The sequence below is a fragment of the Sus scrofa genome, chromosome 13 (assembly GCF_000003025.6).
Source record: "Sus scrofa isolate TJ Tabasco breed Duroc chromosome 13, Sscrofa11.1, whole genome shotgun sequence".
Taxonomy (NCBI): domain Eukaryota; kingdom Metazoa; phylum Chordata; class Mammalia; order Artiodactyla; family Suidae; genus Sus; species Sus scrofa.
Window position 1 is genome coordinate 77,259,546 of NC_010455.5, and position 25,942 is coordinate 77,285,487.

General features: G+C 42.7%; 1 protein-coding gene across 1 annotated transcript in view; it reads left to right on the plus strand.

Moving 5' to 3' along the window:
• Window positions 1–25,942, plus strand: part of PCCB (propionyl-CoA carboxylase beta subunit) — a 97,299-nt gene that overhangs the window by 42,065 nt on the left and 29,292 nt on the right. Inside the window, 2 exon segments of the mRNA NM_213901.1 lie at window positions 1,789–1,909; window positions 3,734–3,815. Coding sequence (NP_999066.1) covers window positions 1,789–1,909; window positions 3,734–3,815 — 203 coding nt within the window.

Below are 25,942 nucleotides of genomic sequence, written 5' to 3' on the forward strand. Positions count from 1 at the left end.
CTCTGACTTTTTGAGGAAGCGACATGCTTTCCTGCATAGTGGCTATACCAATTTGTAAATGTTTCCTGAATGAAAGAATTCTGTCATGTTGGACATGCTTTTTATTTAGTCATTTATTCATTGAATACCTGTGTGTCAAGTATTGTTCTATGTGCTAGGAAAACATTTGTGAGAGAAGATCTCTGCCTGTATAAGGTGTATATCCTAGCAGAGGAGATAGACAATAAACCATATAACTAAGGACATTCTAGAGAATGTTAAGCTAATATGTGCTCTGGACAAAATAGCTTGGGGTTGGGGGCGGGGATTATTTCAGGCTGTTTTTTTTTTTGTCTTTTTAGGGCCACAACGACAGCATATGGAGATATGGAGGTTCCTGGGCTAGGGGTGGAATTGGAGCTGCAGCCACTGGCCTAGGCCACAGCAATGCCAGACCTGAGCGTGTCTGCGACCTACACCATAGCTCACGGCAACGCTGGCTCCTTAACCTTTTGAGCAAGGCCAGGGATTGCCCCTGCATCCTCATGGATACTAGTCGGGTTCATTAACTGTTGAGCCACGATGGGAACTCCTATTTCAGTTTTAAATACAGTGGCAAGGGCAGGCCTCACTGGCTAGTAGGTGAGCAGATGGGAGGGAGTGAACTGCATAGATGCCTGTGGAGAAGCATCACAGGCAGAGGCTCCTGAGGAAGGAGAGGGACTGGCACGCTTTGTGCACAGCAAGGAGGGTGGTTGGAATAGGGGCGTGACATGGTCTTACTTAGCTCAATTTGGGGTCCTGTCCTGTCCTGTCCCACCTGCATCATATTGGAAGTTCCCAGGCTACGGGTAGAATTGGAGCTGTAGCTGCTGCCCTACGCCACTGCCTCAGCAGCAGCAGCAGCAGCGCTGGATCTGAGCTGCATCTGTGACCTATGCCACTGTTTGAAGCAATGCTGGGTCCTTAACCCACTGAGCAAGGCCAGGGACTTAACCTACATCCTCATGGAGACTATGTTGGGTTCTTAACCCACTGAGCCACAACGGAACTCCAGAAAGCTCACTTGGGCTGCTGTGTGGGGAAGAGACTCTGGGGGCAATGGTGGAAGAAGCTAGGAGTCTGCTGGGTTGAACCTGAGAGAGAACTCCTGGCCCACTTTATCTGTCATGTCTGTGGCCCTATATAGCCGTTCCGTGATTTCAGAGTGTTCTTGAGGAATGATGGCTTGATTCCTTACTGGGGTCATATGGTTTCCCTTTTCCCTCCTTCCTTCTACCATTGCAAAGTACCGTGCTGTGCCAGCTGTTATTTTTTATCATTCAGCTTTGTTGAGAGATGATGGATATATAACCAGGCTGCAGTGGTAAGACGGGCCTGCTCTGTACTGTGCTGGAGCTGATGTTCTTGGGGAGATGTCAGGCAATAAACAGGGCAATAGGTGCCACAGAGAAAAGTGTGACGAGAACTCCCACACGGTCCAGGCATGAAGAGTGAGGGGTGTGGGGAAGGTTGTGTTCTGGAGAGGGGTCGGAGAGAGCCTTCCGAGTAGGTGACATTAGAGCAAAGACCTGAATAATGAAAATAGTGACTCTAGGGCTCTTGGTACAGAGAAGAGGGAACAGGCTGCAGTAGCTGAGATCAGCCTGAAGGTGTGCAGTGTGTGGCATCCCATCCTCAGTGGGGGATGGGGACCATGGGGTCAGCAACACAGTCTGCTGCAGATGTGCCCTAGAAGGTGCCCAGGGGCGTGAAGCTGTGTCTCTGGCTGATAGTCACCCTGGCCCCTTACGTCTTCCTGTTTCTCAGGCGTGGCCCACAGAGCTTTTGACAATGATGTCGATGCCCTATGTAATCTCCGGGAGTTCTTCAACTACCTGCCTCTCAGCAATCAGGACCCGGCTCCCATCCGTGAGTGCCATGATCCCAGGTGAGTTGCAGGCCCAGTTCCTCCATTTTTGCAAGTTGGCTTGTTCTTTTCTGGCCCCCAGGCTCTGGCAGGACCTCTAGGGTGTGCCCTGGTAGGCAGCTTGGAATAGCTTGTGGAGTGGATTCAGGTGTAGGCATGGTGGTGGCATGTCTGGGTATAGAAACAAAAAAGATCTGATTCGATTTTACTATTTTTTTTCTTTTTTCGGCTGCACCTATGGCATGTGAAAGTTCCCAGGCTAGGGGTTGAATTGGAGCTGCAGCTGCGACCTATGCCACAGCCACGGCAATGCTGGATCTGAGCAACATCTGTGATCTACACCACAACTCACGGTAATGCTGGATCCTTAACCCACTGAGTGAGGTCAGGGATCAAACCTTCATTTTCACAGATACTGTGTTGGGTTCTTAACCCACTGAGCCATAATGGGAACACTTGATTTTTTTTTTTTTTTTTTTGTCTTAACATAAGTCAGTGTGAAATGTTGCATCCAGCATGCCCTTTAGGAAGTGTGCTTATGCATACCTGCTTGTGCCAGAGCTGGGCAGTCCTGGGGAAGGGTATGTTGCCCACCTGATGACCTTCTTTCCTTCTTGCTGTTTGGGCCACTGCCTGATGGGGGCACCACAGAGTAAGCCAGAGCCCAGCTGTGGAAGCCATTGCTCTGGACCTCTGGCTGCTTTCTTCTCCACTTTGTTTCCTCTCTGATTTTGAAGCACTGACTTGGCCTGAACTACTTCTGCAGAAGGATTTGGAATTGTATCGCTTGGGAAGAAGCCATTTTCAGACACTGCTCCATGGGATGGACCTGGGCTCCTACCTATGGGGCTGTGTCTGGGCCAGGGATGTCCTGTAGAGTCATCCCCAGGACCCCTCCCTGTGTGCCTCTGCCTCACAACTCAGGGGACACAGCCATGGCCCACTATGTGTAGTCATGAAAGGGAGGGTGGTCACCAGGCCCAGAACTATGGGCACAGCCTCCTTTTCTGGGCATCTGTACTATTTGGGGTTCTTGGAAGGTTTAGGACAGCATTTGAAGGTGCTATGGCCCAGGCCCCAGACATGTTGAATAGCCTGCTTTGGTGCAGCTGTGCCTCCTTTCTGTTCAGTACCAGGGAGGCTGTGTGCATAAACAGCAAATGAAAAGTAAGGACTGTGGAGTTCCTATCATTGCGCAGCAGAAACAAATCCAACTTGGAACCATGAGCTTGCATGTTCGACCCCTGGCCTCGCTCAGTGGGTTAAGGATCTGGCATTGCCGTGAGCTGTGGTGTAGGTTGCAGACATGGCTCAGATCCCGCATTGCTGTGGCTCTGGCGTAGTCCAGCAGCTATAGCTCCGATTATACCCCTAGCCTGGGAACTTCCATATGCCACAGGTGCAGCCCTGAAAAGACAAACAAGACCAAAAAAAAAAAAAAAAAAGTAAGGACTTTGTCATGGGTTGGGGCTGTGTCCAGTACCCTGATGGGGAGCTCTCTGGGAAGCTGGGCTTGATGGGATAGTGTCCTTTAATGCCCCACATGGTACCTAGAATGTAGAAGGTGTTCTGAGAGGATAAATGAAGGAATTCCATTCAGAGGAATATGTTAATCCCCCCACCCCCTAAATAGAAACAAAGATCTGGGTTGATATCAAGCTTGGGTTCAGTTTAACATGGTGGTAAGAAACGAATGCATCTTTGGGGACTGCTTTGCATACCCAACAGGATGGAATCGGTCCAGCCCCCATGATGTGCCTGCCCCATTTCCTCTCCCATCCCCTACCCACAGAAGGCAACAGGCTCTTCCATGTTGATTATATCTGCTGCTTTTTCTATCCAAAGTGACCGTCTGGTTCCTGAGCTTGACACAGTTGTCCCTTTGGAATCGACTAGAGCCTATGACATGGTGGACATAATATACTCTGTAAGTGCCTCACTTGTTTGTCTTGTCTGTGCTGGCTCAGCCATGTCCGTGTCATTGTGCTCTGGCTCAGTGATGCAGGACTGGATTTGTAGGCCTGAACATTGGGCAACAGCAGGGTGGGGGGGGAGAGACAGAGCCAGGGGCCACTGAGTTGTGTATTATGGGAAGAGCTAGTGGCTCTGGCCACCCTCCTCCTCAGATGGACTTGAGGGAGGAGCCAGTTGGGCCAGCAGAGCTCAGGGCTTGGTGCTTTGAGGCTCCTGGAGGAGCCATGTCTCCAGAGCCCAGAGTTGAGGCAGGAGGACTTTTATGTACCTCTGTTTAGAGTGCATTTTGTCTCTAGAGAAAGGAGGGTATGCAGGGTATTCTGTGACAGGGTCAAGGAGTGTGTGTAGGTCTGAGGAGGACAGGAGTCCTTTGTACCTTTTTTTTTTTGGTGTGGCAGATTCCTGGGTCATTAAGAGGATAGCGTTGGGGTGAACCAGGGGCATTTGTTGATGGCTGTCATTTCCCTCATACTTTTCTCTGCACACTGTGCTTTCAGCTGTCCTTGCTTCACTGAGCTCCGATAGCCCTGTGGGCACAGCCTCTCCCAGAGCCCTGGGTCTCCTGGTGACCTGTTCCTTCTCCCCCTGTCCTGTGGCCATGGCCAGATTCGGCCGCTCCTCGTTGCTGGATTCTGTAGTCTGTAGCATGCCCTTCGTTGACCTTAAGTACTCACCACACCCTCACAACCATCCCTGTGCCTGTCTCACCCCTCTGCTCCTGGCCACTCCGGCCCTCAGTCTTTCCATTCTTCTGGAGCCCTCAGCCCCTCCTGGCCTCTGCTTCCTGGCCCAGCTTGAACTCTGCCATTTTGTCAGGTGTCAACACTTTTCTTAGTGCTGGTGCTGTGTATCACTGTGGTGAACAAAACCCTGCATCTGTGACCTCACATTTGAGTGAGAGCTTCAGAGAAAAACATACATGGGTAGTTTTATGTCCAATAATGTGAAGAAGGTAGAATGGGGTCTCTGTCATTAGTGCCCCAATTCTCTTTTGCCCCCATGGAGCCCCATCCCTGGTTCAAGGCTGTAGCCATCCCTCCAGCCAGCCAGCCATCCCATCCATCCATCCATCCATCCATCCACACATCCATCCAGCCAACCTATCCACCCCATCCCATCCATCCATCCATCTATCCACCCCACCCCAGCCAGCCAGCCAGCTAGCCGTGTTGCCTAAGCCTGTGAGAGGAAAGCCCCGGAGCCCTACTTCAGCCTGAAGTGCGACCTTATGTGCCTCTCTGGCCCCTGGCTTGAATATGTGATGTGAACCTTCCCTCACCATTTTTTTATTTTCTTCACTTTTCCTCATCCAAATCCTAACTTCCTTCTCAACTCCTCACTCTGATCAGACGACACTGGCATTTCCCTCATGGACAAAGTCTAGAGCATCACGTTTCTTGTTCCCTGCAGGTGACCATTTCTCCCTCCCCACTGTCCGTCCCATGTCCCTGGGTGCAGAGAATGAGGTACCTTCACCTGGGCCTCCTCACCCTAACCCTCCCTCTCTGGCATCTTGCTTTCTTTGACTTGGTGGCCACTTAGAAATTTCTGCTACAACATCTTAATGGTTTTTAAATAAAAACAAATAATGATATTTACAAAGGAAAAAGCTTATGTATAGAAACGTAAAATGAAATGCAAATCTTTTCTTTCTCTTTCTTATCCATTGTCTTTCCCAGAGGTAACCACTAATATTTTTCTTGCATATCTTTACAGGAAAAAAACTTACTTATCAGTATATTCACTTTGAACTAAACATTGTATTATGCACACTTTTGGACACCTTGCTCTTTTTCCACCCCCCCACTCCCCCGTCACGGTGTTGCAGAAACCGTGGCATCAGAAAGAGACAAATGGCACTCGGAGATGCGGAATAGCATGGTTTTTTCAGCACCCTGCAGGCTCAGAGGAGTCGCCTCCAGAGGCTGAGCACTAGGTCTTTGTTCTGGGTAGATTTTATACAATACAGACTTCTAGGTCTTGCTTTTCCCAGCAAGCAGCTGGGCCCTGCCCCTTCCTGGGGCAGACAGTGTTCCTGCCTAAGAAGCTGAGTAAACAAGATTACAAAAACAAAACTGATAAGCAATGCTTGGAGCACTGCTAGCAGAGTTGCTAGCATGTAGTTGCTGCAAGATTACAAGAAGGGTGGTATGGGGTGAGCAAAGCTGCTGACAGGCATGTAGCTGCCTCCTCAGCTGGTGGGGGGGGTTGTCTCTTTAAAATTCTTACTTCAATGGCATACACATTTACCTTATTCCTTGTAATGACTCTGTAGTACTCCATAATAATGTGGAACATTAAGCTTTATCATACTGATGGACATCTAGACCTTTTACAGTATTTGCTTATAGTAGTGCTACAGTAAAAACCTGTATGTATCAGTATGTTTTTGTGACTATCCATTGGATCAGAAGTCAGTAATGGAATATGATCATTGAGCAAGAATGCTTAAAAATTGTTTAAGAGAAAGGGGGGAGAATGATATTTCTAGGTAGTCAAAGTCTCCTAAATCCAAAACTCTGTAAACTCTTGAAAAAATGTATGTCAGTAAGAAGAAAAAATAAAATTAGTGTAAGTGAGAGATAGGAAGCTACAAACTTCAAATAACAATAAATAGAACAATAAACACTACTTTCTCATGGGACTGTTGCTTGAGTTCCAGCTACAAGCCTTTGTAGAGAGCTAGAAGAAGTGTTGAGACACTGTTAAAAAAAAAAAAGAAATTTAGGTAGAATCACTAAGAAAGAGTTCACTATAAGAGTGAAAAATACTGGAAAAAAGTCCTATTAGTTCAGAAGAGTTACTTCAGGGGAGGGACTTCAACATGTACAAGAATCAAGAAGGCAGCGTTGGAAAGGCATGGCTTCTGGAGAAGAAAATACTTAAAAGGAAGAGAGAGAGGCACATTTAGAAATTGTGAAGGGAAAAAAAGAGTTAATTTATGTGTCTGCAAGATATAAATTGAAAAAATTGAGGTCATCCTACCCCATTCCCTACTATGCTTTGTAAAATCAAGGCACCCGTTTATTAAAAGGCACTTTGCTATACTGACAGAAGAGGGCGCTCTTGAACTGGGAATCTTGTTCACAACCCAAACTGCTCTGTTTGCAAAATGCAGAGATACAAGTAGTTTATCTAGATAAAGCTATTTTAAAATAACAAGTCAAAAAATGAGAGTAAAAAAATTTCAATTGATGGAGTTCCCATCGTGGTGCAGCAGAAACGAATACCACTAGGAACAATGAGGTTGCGGGTTTGGTCTCTGGCCTTGCTCAGTGGGTTAAGGATCTGGCATTGCCACGAGCTGTGGTGTAGGTTGCAGATGTGGCTTGGATCTGACATGGCTGTGGCTGTGGCTGTGGCTGGCAGCTTTAGCTCCAAGTGGACCTCTACCTCCATATGCCGTGGATGCAGCCCTAAAAAGCAAAAAAATAAATTAAAAAAACTTCAACTGACAAAACTCCCTTCACTATAAAAGTTAATCATGAGGCAGATGATCCTACTGCAGTTGAGTTCAGTACTCTCCCATAATCACCATGATTATATCAGGCTATGAAAATCAGAAATTCAGAAACTAATGACAGGATAGACATAAAATGGCAAGAAGTAAAGTTAGAGGTGATTGGATTAAAATGGGAGGAAGGAACAAAATATATCAGAAATGAAGAAAGAATTACAGGGTGCTCTAGGGAGAATGTATTTAAATAAAATGTAATAAGGAATGTTGGAAAAAAGGTGGAAAAGCAACCAAGAAAATAAAGTTAAAAAATCGGAAAAAGGTGACTAAAGGGGAAGGTAGACAAAGAAGACTAAACATATGTATAATTGGAGCATATGATGAAGGAAAAACAGGAACAGAATTAATGTTTAAAACTGTAATCCAAGAAAACATAGCTACATAGATAATCCAAGACCTAACTACATGATGAAAGAACTTACTGTGTGTATGGGAAAATTAACCAGGAATGGTCAAATTTGAGTAAATATTCACATAGAACTATTAGATTATTTTTTTTCATTTTTAAAAGTTTTATTGAAATATTATTGATTTACAATGTTGTAACTTCTGCTGTGCAGAACTATTAAATTTTTTTTTTTTTTGGTCTTTTTAAGGTCACACCTGTGGCATATGGAGGTTCCAAGCCTAGGGGTCTAATCGGAGCTACAGCTGCCAGCCTAGGCCACAGGCAGAGCAATGTGGGATCCTTAATCCACTGAGCAAGGGCAGGGATTGAATCCACCTCCTAATGGATACTAGTTGGGTTCATTAACCACAGAGCCACAATGGGAACTCCAGAACCATTAGATTTCTAAAAGAAAAGCCCTCAGGACTCTGAAGCAAAAAGATCAAATACCCTACAAAGATGAGAGAATTAGAGTAGCATCAGAATTCTCAAAAGCAACTTATGAAGGAAGGCAACAATGGAAAAGCAGTTTCAGGAGACTCCAGGAAAGAGTATGGGACCAAAGATTTTACATTTGGCCAAGCTGATGTATCAAGGCTAAAGACAGCCAGTTTTAAATATGCAAAGCTGAGGGAATTCTGTGTGCCTAGCTTTTTTTTTTTTTTTTTTCCTCCCATACCCACAGCACATGGAACTTCCTGGGCCAGGAGTTGAACCTGTGCCACAGCAGCGACTTGAGCCACTGCAGTGACAACACTGGATCCTTAACCCACTGTACCACAGAGGAACTCCCCCCAGCTCTTCTTGAGGAAACTACTAGGGGATGAGTTTCATTCTATCAAGAGAAGACTAGAGAAATTTTAGCAAAAGGATTGGTGGTGATCTGATAAGATTAAAAACAAGGCTGAGGGGAGCTCCCATTGTGGCTCAGTAGTAACAAACCCAACCAGGATCCATGTGGATGTGGGTTTGATCCCTGGCCTCTCTCAGTTGAGTGAAGGATCTGGCATTGCCATGAGCTGTAGTGTAGGTTGAAGATGCGGCTTGGATCTGGTGTTGCCGTGGCCTAGGCTGGCAGCTGTAGCTCCGATTGGAACCCTAGTCTAGGAACCTCCATATGCCTCAGGTGTGGCCCTTAAAAGAAAAAAAAAAAAAGTCTGGGAATAAGAGTGGAGCACAATATATAAAAACTGTGTTTTAGTTGCAGAAAAAAATGCCACTGGGAGAAGGAAGAGGGAAAGGACATAACAAACTAAGTTCACTGATTGCTGTGACTCAACAGATAATGTTAAAAATAGAAAACCCAGTTAATGAAACATTAAATGAAGAAACAGACTAAGGACATTAAAAAAGTGTATGACAAGAATTTGTGCTGTGGGACAGTGGGATGAGTGGTGTCTTTGCAGCATCAGGATGTAGGTTCCATCCCCAGCCCAGCACTGTGGGTTAAAAATCGGGTGTTGCTATAGCTGTGGCATAGATCGCAGCTGTGGCTCAGATCTGATCCCTGGTTAGGAAACTTCTATGCTGCAGGGTGGCCAATGGAGTAAAAAAAGTATAATGACAAAGGTGAGCACGAGACCACAAATATAAATCTTTGTAAATAGTAATGTAAAACATATCGCTTAAAAATGTAGCATGGTACACAGAATAATTACAAAAATAAAAATAAACATCTGAAATAATAAATATGAATGGCTTACTTATTAAACTCATTTATCTCATTTATTAAAAGAAAAAATGTTCAATATACCTCATAAACAAGTGATTCAGAAAAGTTAAGTATAAGGGATAGGCAAAGGTATGTCAGGAGAATAGAAACAAAGCAGCGTGTATGAGCCCAGTGTTGGATAATGTAAAATTCAAGTCTATTAACTGTGACAAGCAAAGACATTTTCAAACCTGAAAAATACAGTTCACAATGATGAGATAAAAAATCTATGCTCTAAATCATACAACAATCATCTTTAAAAAGGAGAAACTATGAGATCCAAGGAGACATAGGTAGAAACAATAATAGATTTAAACACATAATAATTAGTACAAAGCAGGTCAAATGGACAAAAATAAATAAGATATAGAAGACCTCAATAGTATCATGGATAGATCTTAAGGATCTATTTCAGACCTTAAAATAGGCAGTCTTATTCTCAAGTACACATGAAACATTCACAAAAGTTGTTGATCACATATTTGATCAGAAAGAAAGCATCCTCACATTCCATAAAGCAAAAATGTTATAAACAACAGTGATCAGGACTAGAAACTTAGAGTTATAGCAAAGACAGTGTCTCATTTGGAAATAAATCTGTTAATTATTGGATAAATGGAGAGAATATAAACCAAAATGACAGAATTCTGAGAGGATAAAGATAAAAACATTATAATCAAAATCTATGAGTTGAAAATTTATATAGCCTTCAAAATTTAGTAAAAAAATGAAAAAAGGAAAATAAACCCTCCACTCCAAAAGCTGAAGAAGAAAGAAAATATCTGAAGAATTGCAAGAAAGGATTTAGTAAGGATAAAAGCAGAATTTTTATGATTTAGGAAGTAGAAAAACAGCTGTAACTAATGAAATAAAATACTAGCTAACTTAAAAAAAGAGGCACAAAAGTAAAGTGAAAAGGAGAAATAACCACAGAGAAGAAAATTTTTTTTGGCAGGGGTCAGGGGGAGGAAGGGGTCGGATGGAGCTGCAGCTGCTGGCCTACACCAGAGAGCCACAGCAACGGATGATCTGAGCTGTGTCTGCAACCTACAGCACAGCTCACAGCAACGCCAGATCCTTAACCCACTGAGTGAAGCCAGGGATCGAACCCACAACCTTATGGTTCCTAGTCGGATTCATTTCTGCTGCACCACGATGGGAACTCCAAGAAATTTTGAAATCATGAGAGGTTAGATGAATTGGATATTTTATTTGAAAAATACATTTTACCAGAAATTGACCCCACTAGAAGTAGAAAGCTTAAGTGGACCAAGTTACATAAGGAGTTATTTCACAAAAAATGCAACAGGCCCAAGATAGCTTCATGTGGGAATTCTGTGAAACCTTCAAAGATCCCAGTGCTACTTAAATTGTTTCAGAGCATCATAGACAGTAAAAAAACAAAACACATACTATGTTGAATAAAAGTGTTGAGAGTGGGTATGCTTGTCTTGTTACAGATTTTAGCGGGAAGGCTTTCAACTTTTCTCCATTGAGTATTAGATTTGCTGTGGGTTTGTTGTAAATGGCTTTTACTATGTTAAGGTATGTTCATTCTATACCTACTTTGGTAAGAATTTTTATCATGAATGGACTTTGTCAAATGCTTTTTCTGCGTTTACTGAGATGATTATGTGACTTTTGACTTTTTTTTTTTTTTTTTTTTTTTTTTGTCTTTTTGCCATTTCTCGGGCCGCTCTCGCGGCATATGGAGGTTCCCAGGCTAGGGGTTGAATCGGAGCTGTAGCCGCCGGCCTACGCCAGAGCCACAGCAACGCAGGATCCGAGGCGCGTCTGCAACGTACACCACAGCTCACGGCAACGCCAAATCGTTAACTCACTGAGCAAGGGCAGGGACCGAACCCGCAACCTCATGGTTCCTAGTCGGATTCGTTAACCACTGCACCACGACGGGAACTCCTGATTTTTTTTAATGTGATGTATGATGTTGATTGATTTACATATGTTAAACCATCCTTGTGAACCTGGGATGAATCCCACTTGGTAGTGGTGTATGATCTTTTTTATATGTTGTTGGATTCGGTTGGCTAAAATTTTGTTGAGAATTTTTGCATCTATATTCATCAAAGATATTGCCCTATAACTTTCTTTTAGGGTAATATCTTTGGTTTTGGTATTAGGGTGATGGTGGCTTCATAGAAGATCTTTGAGTGCTCCTTCTTCAACCTTTTGGAAGGTTTTAAAAAGGATGGGTATAGCTTCTTTGTATGTTTGGTAGAATTCACCTGTGAAGCCATCTGGTCTTGGGCTTTTGTTTGTAGGGAGTGTTTTTATTACATACTCGATTTCATTTCTAGCGATCAGTCTGTTCAATTGATCTCTTTCTCCTTGACTTAGTTTTGGCACACTGTATGTCTCTAGAAAGTTGTGCATTTCTTCTAGGTTGTCAAATTTGTTGGCATATAATTGTTCATAGTATTCTCTTACGGTTGTTTGCATTTCTGCATTATCCATTGGGATTTTTCCTTTTTCATTTCTTATTTTGTTTATTTGAGTTCTTTCTCTTCTTTTTTTGGTGAGTCTGGCCAGAGGTTTGTCAATTTTGTTTACCCTTTGAAAGAACCAGCTCTTGGTTTTATTGATTTTTTTATTGATTTTTTTTTTTTTAGTGTGTTTGTTTGTTTTTGCTGTTTAGGGCTGCACCCTTGTCATATGTAAGTTCCCAGGCTAGGGGTCGAATCAGAGCTACAACTGCCGGCGTACCCCACAGCCACAGCAATGCTAGATTTGAGCCATGTCTGCGCCCTACACCACAGCTCTTGGCAATGCTGGATCTTTAATTCACTGAGTGAGGCCAGGAATTGAACCTGCATCCTTGTTGGTCCTAGTCAGGTTTGTTACTGCTGAACCACTATAGAAGCTCCTCTGTTGTTTTTTGAATCTCTATTTCATTGATTTCTTCTCTGATCTTTATGATTTCCTTCCTTCTGCTGACTTTTGGTTTTGTTTGTTCTTTTTCTCATTCTTATAGGTGGTAGGTTAAGTTGTCGATTTGAGATTTTTCTTATTTTTTGAGGAAGGCCTGTATAGCTATGAACTTCCCTCTAAGCACTGCTTTTGTTGCATCCCATTTTTTTTTATTACTCAAATGACTTTATCACATCTGTAGCTGTATAATGATCATAACAATCCAGTTTCACAGGATTTCCATCCCAGAGCCCAAGCACATCCCCCCACCCCCCAAACTGTCTCCGCTGGAGACCGTAAGTTTTTCAATGTCTGTGAGTCGGCATCTGCTCTGCAAAGAAGTTCAGTCTGTCCTTTTTTCAGATTCCACATGTCAGTGAAAGCATTTGATGTTGGTGTCTCATCGTATGGCTGACTTCACTTAGCATGATAATTTCTAGGTCCATCCATGTTGCTAAAAATGCCAGTATTTCATTCCTTTTAATGGCTGAGTAATATTCCACTGTGTATATGTACCACATCTTCTTGATCCACTCCTCTGTCAATGGACATTTAGGTTGTCTTGGCTATTGCAAATAGTGCTGCAGTGAACATCGGAGTACATGTGTCTTTGCGAGTCGTGATTTTCTCTGGATAGATGCCCAGGAGTGGGATTGCTGGATCAAATGGTAGTTCTATTTTTAGTTTTCCAAGGAATCGCCATACTGTTTTCCAGAGTGGTTGCACCAATTTACAATCCCACCAACAGTGTACTAGGGTTCCTTTTTCTGCACACCCTCTCCAGCACTTATTGTGTGTAGACTTTTGGATGATGGCCATTCTGGCTGGTGTAAGGTGGTAGCTCATAGTGGTTTTGATTTGCATTTCTCTAATAATGAGTGATGCTGAACATCTTTTCATGTGTTTTTTGGCCATCTGTATGTCTTCTTTGGAGAACGGTCTGTTTAGATCTTCTGCCCATTTTTTGATGGGGTTGTTTGTTTTTTTGGTATGGAGCTGAAGAAAGTGTTTGTAAATTTTGGAGGTGAATCCCTTGTCAGTTGATTCACTTGCAAAGACTTTCTCCCAATCTGTGGGTTGTCTTTTCGTTTTGTTTAGGGTTTCCTTTGCTGTGCAGAAACTTTTCAGTTTGATAAGATCCCATTTGTTTATTTTTGTTTTTATTGTCCATACTCTAAGAGGTGGATCTGAGAAGATGTTGCTGTCATTTATGTCAGAGAGTGTTTTCCTTTAGGAGTTTTATAGTGTCTGGTCTTATATCTAGGTCTTTAATCCATTTGGAGTTTATTTTTGTGTATGGTGTTAGGGAGTGTTCTAATTTCATTTTTTTCCATGTGGCTGTCCAGTTTTCCCAGCACCACTTATTGAACGGGCTTGTCTTTTCTGCATTGTATATTCTTGCCTCCTTTGTCATAGATGAGTTGGCTGTAGGTGTGTGGGTTGAATTCTGGGCTTTCTATCTGTTCCACTGAGTTATATTTCTGTCTTTGTGCCAGTACCGTGCGGTTTTGATGATTGTTGCTTTGTGGTATAGTCTGAAGTCGGGGAGCCTGATTCCTCCAGCTCCATTTTTCCTTTTCAGGATGCCTTTGGCTATTCTGGGTCTTTTGTGCTTCCAAAGAAACTTTAAAATATTTTGTTCGAGTTCTGTCAACAATGTCCTTGGTAATTTGATAGGGATTGTATTGAATCTGTAAATTGCTTTAGGTAGTATAGTCATTCTGATAATATTAACTCTTCCAGTCTATAAGCATGGTATATCTTTCCATCTATTTGTGTCATCTTTGATTTCTTTCATCAGTGGCTTGTAGTTTTCAGAGTACAGATCTTTTGTCTCTTTAGGTAGGTTTACTCCTAGGTATTTTATTCTTTTGGATGCGATGGTAAATGGGATTGCTTCCCTAATTTCTCTTTCTGCTCTTTCATTGTTAGTGTATAGAAATGCCGTTGATTTCTGTGTGTTAATTTTGTATCCTGTGACTTTGCCAAATTCATGGATGAGCTCTAACAGTTTTCTGTTAGAGTCTTTAGGGTTCTCTAGATATAGTATCATGTCATCTGCAAGTAGGGATAGTTTTACTTCTTCCTTTCCAATTTGGATTCCTTTATTTCTTTTACTTCTCTGATTGCTGTGGCTAGGACTTCCAAAACTATGTTGAAGAGTAGTGGCGAGAGCGGACATCCTTGTCTTGTTCCTGTTCTTGGTGGGAATTCTTTCAGCTTTTCACCATTGAGAATGATGTTCGCTGTGGGTTTGTCATATATAGCCTGTATTATGTTGAGGTAGGTTCCTGCTATGCCCACTTTCTGAAGGGTTTTTATCAGAAATGGGTGTTGGATTTTGTCAAAGGCTCTTTCTGCATCCATTGAGAGGATCATATGGTTTTTATTCTTCAGTTTGTTGATGTGTATCACACTGATGGATTTGCTGATATTGAAGAACCCTTGCATCCCTGGGATAAATCCCACTTGATCATGATGTACAATCCTTTTAATGTATTGTTGGATGTGGTTTGCCAGTATTTTGTTGAGGATTTTTGCATTTATGTTCATGAGTGAAATTGGCCTGTAGTTTTCTTTTGTTGTGGAGTCTTTGTCTGGTTTTGGTATCAGGGTGATGGTGGCCTCATAGAATGAGTTTGGGAGTATCCCTTCCTCTGCAATTTTTTAAAAATAGTTTCAGAAGGATAGGTGTTAGCTCTTCTCTAAATGTTTGATTGAATTTGCCTGTGAAGCCCTCTGGTCCTGGACTTTTGTTTGTTGGAAGTTTTTTTTTTTGTTGTTGTTGTTGTTGCTATTTCTTGGGCCGCTCCTGTGGCATATGGAGGTTCCCAGGCTAGGGGTTGAATCGGAGCTGTAGCCACCGGCCTACACCAGAGCCACAGCAATGCGGGATCCGAGCCGCGTCTGCAATCTACACCACAGCTCACGGCAACGCCGGATCATTAACCCACTGAGCAAGGGCAGGGACCGAACCTGCAACCTCATGGTTCCTAGTTGGATTCGTTAACCACTGCGCCACGACGGGAACTCCTGTTGGAAGTTTTTAAATCACAGTTTCAATTTCAGTTCTTGTGATTGGTCCGTTCATCTTTTCTATTTCATCTTGGTTTAGTCTTGGAAGATTGTACTTTTCTAAGAAGTTGTCCATTTCTTCTAGGTTTTCTGTTTTATTGGCATATAGTTGCATATAGTAGTAGTCTCTTATGATCCTTTGTATTTCTGTGATGTCTGTTGTTACTTCTCCTTTTTCATTTCTAATTTTATTGATTTTAGTCCTCTCTCTTTTTTTCTTGAGAATTCTTGCTAAGGGTTTATCAATTTTGTTGATCTTTTCAAAGAACCAGCTTTTTGTTTCATTGATCTTTTCTATGGTTTTCTTTGTTTCTGTTTCATTGATTTCTGCTCTGATCTTTATGATTTCTTTCCTTCTACTAACTTTAGGTCTTGTCTGTTCTCTCTCGAGCTGCTTTAGATGTAAAGTTAGCTTGTTTATTTGAGCTTTTTCTTGTTTCCTGAGGTGGGGTTGTATTGCTATGAATTTTGCTCTTACAATGGCTTTTGCTGCATCCCATAGGTTTTGGAGTGTCGTATCTTTGTTGTCATTTGCTCTAGGTATTTTTTAATTTCCTCTTTGGTTGCTTCAATGATCTGTTGGTTGTTTAGTCTCCACGTGTTTATGTTTTTTGCAGATTTTTTTCTTGTTGTTGATTGCCAGTTGTATAGTGTTGTGGTTGGAAAAGATGCTTGATATGATTTCAATTTTCTTAAAGTTACCGAGGTTGGATTTGTAGCCTAGGATATGTTCAATCTTAGAGAATGTTCCATGTGCACTTGAGAAGAATGTGTATTCTGTTGCTTTTGGATGGAATGTTCTATAAATAGCTATTAAGTCCATCTGGTTTAATGCATTATTCAGGTCCTGTGTTTCCTTAATGATTTTCTGTCTGGTTGCTGTGAGTGGGGTGTTAAAGTCCCCCACTATTGTTGTGTTATTGTTGATTTGTCCTTTTAAGGTTGTTAGCAGTTGCCTTATATATTGTGGTGAACCTATTTTGAGTGTGTAGGTATTTAAAATTGTTATATCATCTTCTTGGATTGATCCTTTGATCATTATGTAATGTCCTTCTTTGTCTCTTAAAATACTCTTCATTTTAAAGTCTATTTTGTCTGATATGTGTATTGCTAAGTCCAGCTTTCTTTTGATAGCCGTTTGCATGAAATATTTTCTTCCATCCTCTCACTTTCAATTTGTATGTGTCCCTAGAAGTGAAGTGGGTCTCTTGAAAATAGCATATATATGAGTCTTGTTTTTGTATCCATTCAGCCAGCCTGTGTCTTTTGGTTGGAGCGTTTAGTCCATTACCATTTGTAATTGTTGATATGTATATGTTCTTATTGCCATTTTATGAATTGCTTTGGATTTGTTTTTGCTGCTCTTTTTTCTTTCCCTCTTCTCTTGTTCTTTTCTGCCTAGAGAAGTTCCTTTAGTATTTGTTGTAAGGCTGGTTTAGTGTTGCTGAATTCTCTCAGCTTTTGCTTATCTGTGAAGGTTTTGATTTCTCCTTCTCGGGGTGTACCTCCTTTGGTTTATTTTATATGCTACTCATTGTGCTTCTTGGATTTGAGTGAGTGGTTCCTTTCCCATGTTAGGGAAGTTTTCGGCTATTGTCTCTTGGAATATTTTTTCTGTCTCCTTCTCTCTCTCTTCTCCTTCTGGCACCCCTATAATACGGATGTTGGTGCGATTAATGTTGTCCCAGAGTTCTCTGAGACTCTCTTCATTTGTTTTCAATCTTTTTTCTCTTTTCTTTTCTGCATTCGTAATTTCCACTACTCTGTCCTCCACCTTGCTTATTTGTTCTTCTGCGCCCTGTATTGTGCTGTTAGCTGCTTCTAGTGAATTTTTTATTTCAGTTATTGTATTTTGCATCTCTTCTTGTTTAAGTTTTATATCTTGTATCTCTTTGGTCAGTGTTTCCTGTAAGTTATCCATCTTTGCCTCCAGTTTGTTTCCAATGTCTTGCATCATCTTCAGCATCAACAGTCTAAAGTCTTTTTCCTGGAAGCTGAGACTCTCCTGACCACTTAGCTGATTTTCTGGGGTTTTTCCTTTCTCCCTCATGTGAGTTATAGTTCTCTGTCTTTTCATTTTTATAGGTTTTTGGTGTGGTGACTTTTTTACAGATAGTAGAGTTGTAGCCTCTCTTACTTCTGGTGTCTGCCCTTTTGTAGCTGAAGTTGGTGTGGGGGCTTGCTGTAGGATTCCTGAGGAGAGGGGCTGATGCCTGCTCACTGGTAGGTGGAGCTGATTCTAATCCCTCTGGTGGGTGGGGCTAGTCTCTCTGGATGGGATTAGAGGCATCTGTGTGCCTGAGGGGTCTTTAGGTAGCCTGTTTACTGAGGGGTGGGGCTGTGATCCCACCTGGGTTGTTGTTTGCCCTGGGGCTTCTCTGCAGGTGACATTTTCCCAAAATGGCCACCTCCAGAGAAAGAAATGGCCACCTCCAGAGAAAGACAGGGCTGCTGAATATTCCCAAGGGCTTTGCTGCCAATGTCCTTCCCTCACAACAAGCCACATTCACCCCTGTTTCCCCAGGATATCCTCTAAGAACTTCAGTCAGGTTTGACACAGATTCCCATGGAGACTTTGCTTTGCCCTGGGACCCAGTGCACGTGAAAGTCCGTGTGTGCCTTTTAAGAATGGGGTCTCCATTTCCCCCAGTCCCATGGAGTTTCTGTGCACAAGCCCCACTGGCCTTCAATGCCAGATGCTCCGGGGCTCTTTCTCTCCGTGCCAGATCCCCACATGAGAGAGTTTGATGTGTGGCTCAGAACTCTCACTCCTGTAGGTGAGTCTCTGTGAACCAGTTTCCAGTCTTTGGAGCTTCCCACTCAAGAGGTATGGGGTTGTTTATATCACGAAATCGACCCTCCTACCTCTTGATGTGTCCTCCTCTTTTTCTTCTGGAGTAGGGTATCTTTTTTAAGGTTTCCAGTCCATTTGGTTGAAGATTGCTCAGCCTTTAGTTGTGAATTTTGTTGTTTTTAGGAGAGAAGTTGAGCTCCAGTCCTTCTATTCTTAGTCCCATCTCAAATAAAGTTTTAAAATCCTGATAGTTGAATATGTTTTTTCCAATCCCAATATGACGTTACCGCAAGCCTTTTATTTCTTTGGCATTTAATCTGGTTTCACACACGTATGGGGAGCCGCATGCAGAGGCCTCGCTCCCTGCATTTGAGGCCTGTGTTTTTCATGGGAAGCAGCTGTGTGGACACCTCAGCTTGCTGGGTGGCCCTGTGCAGAGGTGTTGCACGTTGCTGCACTCAATTCAAGATCTGGGCTCCATCCCTGGCAGCAGTGGTGGCTCCTCGGCATGGCTCTGGTGGCATGGGCCTGGTGGCGGCAGCAACAATCACTCCACATCCCATATTTTGAATGGCTTTGTCTTCATTATCATTTGCCTCGAGGTATTATTAATTTCCTTTTTGATTTCCTCATTGACCCATTGGTTTTTTAGTAGCATGTTGTTTAGTCTCCATGTAGTCAGTTTTTTCTCATTTCTTTTCCTGTGGTTGATTTCTAGTTTCATGCCATTGTGGTCAGAGAAGGTACTTGAAATAATTTCCATTACTTCTAAATGTGTTGAGGCTAGTTTTGTGCCCCAGTATGCGGTCAGTTCTTGAGAATGTTCCATGTATACCTAAAAGAATGTGTATTCTGATTTTTTTGCATGTAATGTCCTAAAGCTGTCAGTTAAGTCTAAGTTTTCTATTGTGTCATTTACAATCTCTGTTGCCTTATTGATTTTCTGTTTAGAAGATCTGTCCATTGATGTGAGCAGGGTGTTAACAGTCTCCTACTATTATTGTATTCCCATCAATTTCTCCTTTTATGTCAATATGTGTTTTATGTATCTGGGTGCTCCTATATTAGAGGTGTTGACGATTGTAAACAACATCTCTTCTTGATCCTCTTCTTGAATGGATCCTTTTATCATTAGTGTCCTTTTTGTCTTCATTATGGCCTTCATTTTAAAGTCCATTTTGTCTGATATACTTTCTTTCCTGTCTTTTTCCATTCACATGAAATATCTCTTTCCATCCCCTCACTTTCAATTTATATGTGTCCTTTGCTCTAAGGCAAATCTCTTGGAGACAGCATATTGTAGGGTCTTTTTTTTTTTTTTTGGTGTTTTTGTCTTTTTGCCATTTTCTTGGGCCACTCCCACAGCATATAGAGTTTCCCAGGCTAGGGGTCGAATTGGAGCTGTAGCCGCTGGCCTATGCCAGAGCCACAGCAATGGATCCAAGCCGCGTCTTCGACCACAGCTGCCACAGCTCACGGCAATGCTGGATCCTTAACCCACTGAGCAAGGCCAGGGATTGAACCTGCAACCTCATGGTTCCTAGTCGGATTTGTTAACCACTGAGCCACGATGGGAACTCCGGGTCTTGTTTTTTTATCCAGTCTGTCACTCTGTGTCTTTCGATTGGAGCCTTCAGTCCATTGACATTTAAGATAATTATTGATAGATATGTATTTATTGCCATTTTATACCTTGTTTTCCACTCGAGTCTGTGTTACTTTTTTGTTCCTTTCTTTTTTTGGTTGGATGATTTCCTTTGATTTTATGCTTGTGTCCTCTTCTTTTTAGGTTTTGTGAGTATATTGTTTGGTTTTGATTTGTGGCTGCCCTGTTTTTCAAGTATTTTAACTCCTCCTATATCTGCTTGTTTTAGCTTGGTAGTCATATAGGCTCAAACACATTGTGAGACAAAGAGTCTAGGTTTTTTTTACTTTCCTTCCCCACATTTTATGATTTTGAAGTACTTTTTTGACATCGTCATGTTTGTACTTTTGCTGTTTCTTGTGTTTATCATCATTTGTATAAAAGGTGTTTTTTTATTTTTCCTTTTAGTTCTGTATACTGGCTTATATAGGTGATTCCTTTCCAACGTGTTATATAGTGGCCAGGCTTTCATGGAAAAGAAAACTAAATTTTTCCTTCTCATAGTTTGAGGGTCAGACTTTTCCCAGTTTTTCAAAGCACATGTCAGAGGACTTGCTATTGAGGAGTGCACCAGGCTCAAGGATGTGGTTCCCATCTGAAAAAGAGAAAAAGACCAGTGTCCAATGCCGGTTGTCCTTTCTCCGTTGTGTGAGGGTGTCCCCTCTCTTGTACAGAGCAGCTAGACGTTAGTGGTCAAATTCCCTTCTGACCTTAGGCTGACTGGAATTAACCACTCCTTATCAGTGTAGCCTATTCTCCCATCATCCCTGTGCATTGTCTGTCTCTGGACAGGGGTGAAGAAAACCCAGGCGTACAGGCCCTGTCCTGAGCTTTCAAACCTAAGATGCTCGCTCTGACATGCTCTCTGTTAATATAGGAAAGTTCCTAAGCCATAGTTAACTGGTAAGCTGGCTGTCACTTTCTCCAACCAGGGGGAAAGTAAATAGCAAAGAGCAAAAGTGACCATGTCTGGGCTCTGAGACTAAACACTTGGCCTAATTCGGATGAATATTAGTTATGAACTCCTTCCTCACAGGTATGGTAACAATTCAGGGAAGTCTTAACATCAAGAGATCTGTTTCTTTTGCCCCCACAGCTCCATTTGAGGTAATAGCAAAGGAAAAAGGATCGGATTAGTCGAGCCCTTTAAAGGACTGCTAAGGAGATTGGGCATCACTTGATGAGAAGAATATAACAGTGACCAAGCCCAGCATAGGAGACAAGGCCGAAGTCATAGAAGAGGTGGTATCAATTGGCCTAAAGCCCAAGGAGTACTAACTAGCTAAAAATAGCAAGGGGTGAAAGGCCAGAAGTACCATACGATGGGATGTACTTAAGATTCAAGGGGAACTCCCTAAGCTTACAGAACTGGCTTATGAGGACTTTTGTCCATATAACCCTTAGCATTTTTTTTTCCCTCCCACAGTGCAAGGGATGTCCTTGTGTCTTGTCCTCTTAGGGATACCACTAAAAGATTTCTATTAAAATTGGACTCTGGCCACTCAACTGATATCATTTACTGTAAATTGCTGGCTCCTAACATATTGTAGGAAGCAGGGAAGGCGGAGTGAGAGTCTCCTAAGGGGTTAGAGACGGCTACTTTGAACCCTTTATCACTCTTCAAGAATTTACAAAAACAACATTTTTGTTCCTCACATGCCTTTCAACAATTGCTAACCTTCAGTCATATAGTAACCTGTGATTTCCCAAATGCTTTGCAAAGGCCATAGAGTACATAGAGAGACGAGATTACAGGATTGGGGGAATGGGAAGGAAAGTTTGCCTCTTGACTCACTTTATCTGTCTCCAGCCATCTCCCTCTTGGGACACCCCATCTGGTGCCTCTTGGCATATTGCAGGATGGTATAAACCGCCAATGGGACTCCTGGCCCTTTTAGACTCAAAGGGTTGCCTTTTAGCCATATGAAGTCGCTCAGGAGCTTAAACAGAACCACGTTTCGAGACTCTGCACTCACTTCGTGTCCAGGACACATCTCAGGCTTGTGCACTCATTCACACATTCACCCGCCTTTCAGAGGGAAATGAAACTGAACAAAGTAGAAAGCACAAGCTTGCTGCCGCTTATTGTGTGAGCACTGGTGTATTGGATTGGATCCTGGATGAACCCCCAAAAGATGATGCCGGAAAGATTTTACCAGAATCCTGGTTCTTGTTCATGCAGTCCAAGAATGAACTCTGTGAACACACAGCAAGCGAGCAAAGTTTTTATTTCAGGAAAGCAATAGCTCCCAGGACTTCTGGGAGTGTGGGAGAAGAGCCCCCAAGTGTTTGCTTTCCAATTGTGATTGCCTCCATCCTATTTCCCACTTCTTTTTTATTTAGAGGAGCCCTTTCAGTATATCATTTAGAATAGGTTTAGTAGTACTGTACTCTTTTAGTTTCTGTTTGTTGTAGAAATTCTTTATTTTTCCTTTTTTTTTTTTTTTTTTTTTTTTTTTTTGTCTTTTTGCCATTTCTTGGGCTGCTTCCACGGCATATGGAGGTTCCCTGGCTAGGGGTCGAATCAGAGCTGTAGCTGCCAGCCTACGCCAGAGCCACAGCAACGCAGGATCCGAGCCGAGTCTGCAACCCACACCACAGCTCACGGCAACGCCGGATCCTTAACCCACTGAGCAAGGGCAGGGATCGAACCCACAACCTCATGGTTCCTAGTCGGATTCGTTAACCACTGCGCCACGACGGGAACTCCTATTTTTCTTTCTAATTTACATGATATTCTCACTGGGTAGAGTATTCTAGTCTGCAAATATTTCCCTTTTTAGACTTTGAATATATCTTGCCACTCTCTTATGGCATGTAGTGTTTCTGTAGAGAAGTCAGCTGATAGCCTCATGGGGATTCCCTTATAAGTAAGTCTTTGTTTTTCTCTTGCTGCCTTTAGAATCCTCTCTTTAACTTTTGCTGTTTTTAATATAAAATGTCCTGATGTGTGTCTTTTTGGGTTCAGCTTGTTTGGGGCCCTCTGTGTTTCTTGTATCTTGATAACTGTTTCCTTTAGATTTGGAAAGTTTTCAGCCATAATTTCTTCAAATATATTTTCAAACCCCTTTTCTTTTTCCTCTCCTTCTGGAATCCCCATTATACATAGATTGGCCCACTTTATATTGTTCCATAGATCTCTTACATTGCTTTCATATTTTTTCATTTAGTTTTCTTCTGTGCTTCTGATTGGGTGATTTCCGTTATTCTGTCTTCCAAGTCACTAATCTGTTCCTCTGCATTATTCATTTTACTCTTCAATGCCTTTAACTCACCTTGCATCTCTGCAAATGAATATGCTAATTTTTCTTGGTTCCTCTGTATATTTTCTAGTTCCTTTCTACAGTGATCTGTATTACTGTTCATATTTGCTCTTAATTCCTTCATATTCACTCTTACTTCCTTCAGTATTTTCATGCTCTCATTTTTTAACTCAGTGTCGTTAGAATGCCAGAAGTCTGTTTCATTTTTTGCTTCTTCAGGGGAATTATCCTGTTCTTTTATGCTTTTTTTTTTTTTGAGGGCTGCACCTGTGGTATATGGAGGTTCCCAGGCTAGGGGTTCAACTGGAGCTGCAGCCGCCAGCCTACACCACAGCCACAGCAACTGCAGATCTGAGCTGTATCTGCAACCTACACCACAGCTCACGGCAACACCAGATCCTGAACCTGCTGAGCGAGGCCAGGGATTGAACTGTAACCTCATGGTTCCTAGTCCGATTCGTTTCTGCTGTGCCATGACGGGAAATCCCTCCTATTCTTTTAATGGTTCCTGAGCTTCTTCATTTTGCTTATATTTTTCTTATTCTGTGAGTTTAGGGAAAACAACTACTATAATCTTGGAGGGCTGTTTATATGTGAGAGTGAGAGTGCCCCAGGTATTATGTGAGGACTTACTATTTATTTTTGGCCTCAGGGCTGCTTCTGTGTCTTCTTCCTCAGTGTGTGCAGGCTTGATAGGGTGCTGTGTGTGCTTCCAGGGAGATGTAGGCAGTGGGCCGGGCTAGTAGCCAGTGCCTGGTTGCTGGGCCCTTGACAGAGGCAAGGAGCTACAGGGAGGTGGTGCAGGCTGCTCCTAGTTGCAGGGCCCTGGGAAGTGGCAGTGATTTTCAGTCAGGTGTAGGTGACACCCAGAGCATTTGGCAGTGGCATCAGCAGGGCATATGCGTTCCCAGGGGAGTGAGAGCAACAATAGGTGGTACTCGGTTGCAATGCCTTCCTCTGTGCCGACCTCTGAGGTGACTGGAAACACAGACGGTGCCTGTTCATGGACCCCTAGTGGAGGCAGGCTATGTCCACATCTGATGTCTGAGATGACTGCTGTGGTTTGCCCCCACTGCCTGTAGACCATGTAAGAGGGGCTGTGTTACACTTAGCATCCCTGCTGCCTTAGCCTGGGCAAGAGTTGCCTAGCCACCTGTAGCCTGCATGAGAGGTGTCCTCCCCTCTGAGAATCCACATGTGCACAGGGAAAGATATTCCTGTGGTTATCTGCCCCTCGTCCTCTCACCCTTCCCAACAATGGTGCCTTGCTTCTTCTCCTGTGGACCCAGACCTCCTTCTGCATTCCCTTGGCTGTGGCGTTCTGCTCCCCAGCCCATAGCACACTGCTCCCTGGCCCCTCAGACTGTCTCCACACAGCCAACTCTAGTCCTCTCCCTGGAACTGACCTCCTGAGCCCGAGTTTCAGCACCCAGTTCCTGCCCGAGTGTCTGGGGCGGTGGTAAGGATGGTCTGTGTGGCTGTCTCTCTGCTTTGCCATCTTCAGTCCAGCTCCTGTGCTTTTCTTTGAAACTTTTGAGGTCCCGCTGCCTTGGCCAAGCTCCCTCTCGGTTAGGTAGATTCCCAGGGTGTGGGTTCCTTTCTTCCTTAACAGTGCCGTCTCAGGAGTGCTATTCCCCAAGTGATTCCTTTTCTCTCTCTCTCTCTTTTTAAAATTCCTTTTGTTCTACCCAGGTATGTGGAGGGTTTCTTGCCCATTTTGGAGATTGAAGGTCTTCTGCCAGCATTCAGTAGATGTTCTGCGAGAATTGTTATACATGTTTTTTTTTTAATGTGTTTGTGGGAGAAGGTCAGCACCACGTCTTACTCTTCCACCATTTTGATCCCTCCAAGATTAGCCTTTTATTTCTATTGCTGCCTTTTCTTTTCTGTCTGGAGAAGTTCCTTTAGTATTTGTTGTAAGGCTGGTTTAGTGTTGCTGAATTCTCTTAGCTTTTGTGTATCTGTAAAGCTCTTGATTTCTCCTTCACATCTGAATGAGAGACTTGCTGGGTAAAGTAATCTTGGTTGGAGGTTTTTTCCTTTCATCACGTTGCGTATATCATGCCACTCCCTTCTGGCCTGCAGAGTTTCTGTTGAAAAATCTGCCGATAACCTTATTGGGGTTCCCTTGTATGTTACTTGTTCTTTTTCTTAGCTGTTTTCAGTATTTTCTCTTTGTCTTTAATTTTGGTCAGTTTGATTATGTGTCTCGGGGGGTTCCTCCTTGGGTTTATTTTATATGGTACTTGTGCTTACTGGATTTGAGTGAGTGGTTCCTTTCCCATGTTAGGGAAGTTTTTGGCTATTATCTCTTCAGATGTTTTTTCTGTCCCTTTCTCTCCTCTTTCTGACACCCCTGTAATATAGTCGTTGGTGCATTTAATGTTGTCTCGGAGTTCTCTGAGACTCTCTTCATTTCTTTTCAGTCCTTTTTCTCTTTTCTGCTCTACATCAGTGATTTCCACTAGTGTGTCCTCTACCTTGCTTTTTCATTCTTCTACCTCCTGTGTTCTGCTATTGGTTGCTTCTAATAAATTTTTTATTTCAATTATTATATTTTATATCTCTACTTGCTTAAGTTTTAAATCTTGTATTTCTTTGCTCAGTGTTTGCTGTAAGTTACAGTCTTTGCCTCCAGTTTATTTCCAATGTCTTGCATCATCTTCAGCATCATAAGTCTAAAGTCTTTTTCCTGGAGGCTGAGAATCTCCAGATCACTTAGCTGTTTTTCTTTTTTCTTTTTTTTTTTCTTCTTGTTC